The sequence below is a fragment of the Neltuma alba genome, unplaced genomic scaffold (genome assembly GCF_004799145.2).
Source record: "Neltuma alba isolate B1F8T4 unplaced genomic scaffold, ASM479914v2 tig00013520_pilon, whole genome shotgun sequence".
Lineage (NCBI taxonomy): Eukaryota > Viridiplantae > Streptophyta > Magnoliopsida > Fabales > Fabaceae > Neltuma > Neltuma alba.
This window is the reverse complement of record NW_021637738.1, coordinates 103489-106819: the sequence shown is the minus strand read 5'-3', so window position 1 is coordinate 106819 and position 3331 is coordinate 103489. Positions and strand designations below refer to the sequence as shown.

General features: G+C 39.8%; 1 protein-coding gene across 1 annotated transcript; it reads left to right on the top strand.

The window, feature by feature from the left end:
* The first annotated feature begins 1287 nt into the window (after window positions 1–1287).
* LOC114738031 (probable WRKY transcription factor 69) lies at window positions 1288–2862 on the top strand. Its single transcript, XM_028926042.1, has 3 exons — window positions 1288–1801; window positions 1932–2069; window positions 2194–2862. Exons 1-3 carry the CDS (start codon window positions 1722–1724, stop codon window positions 2735–2737), a joined length of 762 nt encoding a protein of 253 aa, XP_028781875.1. The 5' UTR covers window positions 1288–1721; the 3' UTR covers window positions 2738–2862.
* Window positions 2863–3331: the final 469 nt, after the last annotated feature.

The window sequence follows — 3331 nt, the reverse complement described above, 5'->3', positions numbered from 1 at the left end:
AGAAACTGTTTTAACTTTTTTATTTTGCCCTGAGGAAAATAGGATCGTTGTGTTTAAAACAAAAAAAGGTGCAAGGAAATGAACAGCGGAGAAAGGGGAGTGAAAAGAAAGGGCGCGGGGCAGTGAGTGTGGAGTTGGTAATTCTCAGCTGTCAAAGAGATCACGTCACGGAGAAACCCAGGGTGCCGGGTCCTTGTTCATTGTCTTTTTTCTTTATTGTTATTTTCGGAACGAAAAAGCGTCACCCTATATATATCTTCGGAACAAGCCCTTTTTTGGTTCATATTAGGTAGTGCAGAGTCATCATGTTAGCGGGGAAGAAAATCGTACAGCTCACTTCATAGCTAGATTATCTTACATTGTTAACAGTTTTTGTATTCTTGATTAATTTCTACTCCTATGCCCAGAGGCAGAGAGTAATGAGAGAATTTAGTCTATAATCTTTTATTGTGTTTGAGTAATGTCATCCAGCTTTTCATTTTAAAAAAATGACAAAACATGTTGAAAATTACTAAATCTCAAATTATATTTGGTAGTAATATTTTATTTGGTGTTTGTAATACTAAATTTATAAATAACAATAAATTTTTGTTAATATTTTTTATTTAATATTTAGTAATTTTCATTTTTTTTGGGTTATTTTTTCCAAAAAAATGTGGTTACTTTCACGGGTGTCTTCTTGGGCCCGTAAACTGTGCTCCAGGGTTCAGCCCAGGCTGTTTTGGGCTTCATTCAAAGTCAAGCCAAAAAGCCCATCGATGATCCAACTACCCTGCTATGCTTGGGATTCTGGTTTTTGTTTTTAGCGGCGACGAAGACTTGCAATTCCCTTAACATGCATGCCCACGAACAAAAATGAAGTACGAGGTCCAATCATATTGATGAGCTTATAATAATCACAACTACCAACTCAGAGACATTTTTTTTATGACGTAGACAGCGCTGGTAAATGCTCTGCATAACATGAGATGCCCCGGGGAATATGGAGAAGTCCGATACTTTCGGGTATTGCATATACGGGGTCAACCTTCGTTCCTACGAGCTTCAATTTCGAATCACACTTTGCTGAGTTAGCACCACCGATTCTGGTGAGCATATATAGACACGCCCAATGACTGGTGGCTCAGTTCAAATGAAGAGAGGCTAATAGAACCCTTTTAAAACAGTGATCTCTTCTAATATGCTGCCAATGTGTAGTTTTTATTTTTGTAGGATAAGCATAAACGAGCAATCCCCAACGTGGCTCAAGACATGGTCATTCACTCCACAGTAATCCAAAAGGCAAAGCAATTCAACTGTACTTGCAATCTGGAAGTTCCCAATTGCTTGTTTCCTCGCAGACGGTAGTATGTTGGAGTGGTTGTCGCAAGACGCACTGGGCAAGGATATCCATGACTCACACGTGGCAGAAAAGAATTCAGCGTAGTAACGGAGCAGGACCACGCTGAGCTCAACAGGTGCGGGGGTTGTTAAGTGTTTATTATATTGCAAGGTGGGCTCACATTGATATGTGCTTAGTTGCTCCTAGCTTTACATTAAATTAAATGAGTGAAAAGAAAGAAAGACAGCAACTCGAGGCCTTTGTCATCATCCCTTCTCTGCCCTTCTTTTCTCTCTCCCCCTCTCTCTAATCAATGATCTAACCTTGCCTCCATCAGAGCACCATATCTTTCAAGCTTTCAGCGAAAATAAAGTAACAAAGAAAGGCACTGTGAGCTGCTATGGAGGGCACTATCTCGCCTAAACTTGAGTCAAAAGCATCTCAAGCGCCCACACCAGAAATTCAAGAATCCAAAAAAAGGTGAGTTGGACTTTTTTCTGGTTGGGAGAAAATGAAATGAAAAGCCAGAATTTTAGGTATTGTCATTTCCAAATTTGGGATATTTGGTTTAACTGTTTGCTGAGCAAGTTCTGAGGTGTGCATGTTGCAGGAAAATGGTTCAGAAAACAGTTGTGAGGGTGAAAGTTGGAGAAAATGTTAGTAAAGTGAAGAATGAAGGGCTACCATCGGACTCATGGTCTTGGAGGAAATATGGACAAAAGCCTATTAAAGGATCCCCTTATCCAAGGTTTACATTCTTCCCACGTCCCAGATATAAAGTGAAATTTAATTTAATGCATGCCTTGTGATTTCTTTACTGTGAGGCTGCTCATACAAATAGACTTCATTGTCTGTCGGTCTGTCTGCCGCAGAGGCTATTACAGGTGCAGCACATCCAAAGGTTGTTCGGCCAAAAAGCAAGTAGAAAGGTGCAGAACAGATGCTTCAATGCTCATTGTCACCTACACTTCTTCACATAATCATCCAGCTCCAGAATTACCCCGCAAAGAATCGAAAACCCAAGCTACTGAAGATCTCTCACCTGCTACTTCAAAGGCGAAAGACGACCAAGACCACGAGGAAGAGAAGAAAGATCTTCAACTTGCAACAGCTAGCGATCAAGGTGCAAATGAAGAAAATTTTCATTACCTGCAATCGCCGATAGGCTGTCCTGAAGACATTATTATTGACCGAGAGGATCTTTTCAAATTGAACCCAGAGAAAACGCAAGAGAGGATGGATCTTCTCTTGGAGGAAGAGCCCCTCGGTTATTCTCAGCACAAGAACCTCTCGACGCTCAAATCGGAGGAACTTGACTTCTTCGACGAGCTTGAAGAGCTACCCATGTCTCCGTCTTTGTTGAAGTTGATGAGGAACAATTTTTCCGATGAAAGGATTCCGGTTGCCCCGTCATGATTCAAGCCTTTGGTTAGTGCTTGCTGTCTAGAAGAATATTACCAGAATGTTCATATATACGCCATACCCACATGAGCTAAGTCCTCAATTACGAGTATTTATATTAATTTTCTGTTTTGTGTACATCTCATATTGTCGTCGACGGGGAAGGGTGGTTGGCAAATATGGCGGGTGATTAAATTTGGCACTGACAGGGAAAGAAAGAAACTGCAGCTCAGGTCAGAGACAAGGAGATGGAAGGAAGCGGTACAAGGGTAGTTTTGTCGTTTAATTTAATTCAGGGGAAAATGGGATCCAACGAGCTTCAGGGTTGTTTGGATTTAAACTAAATTATAGTTTTAGAAGTGCTTTTACAGTTTATGAAATAAAATTATAAAAAATTTGTCTTGTTTTGTAAAAAAATACTTCTGAAATCATGATTTACAGGTTATCAAAAACCCCCTAATAGTGTAGAACTGACATGAAAAGATTCTTAGAAAGTTAACATTTTTATTAAACGATTTAATTTCTACCGTGTCAAGACGAAGGTGCTTACTGCTGGTAAAAAAAAAAAAGACGAAGGCGCTTACCTTAAAGTAATAAAACTAATAATGA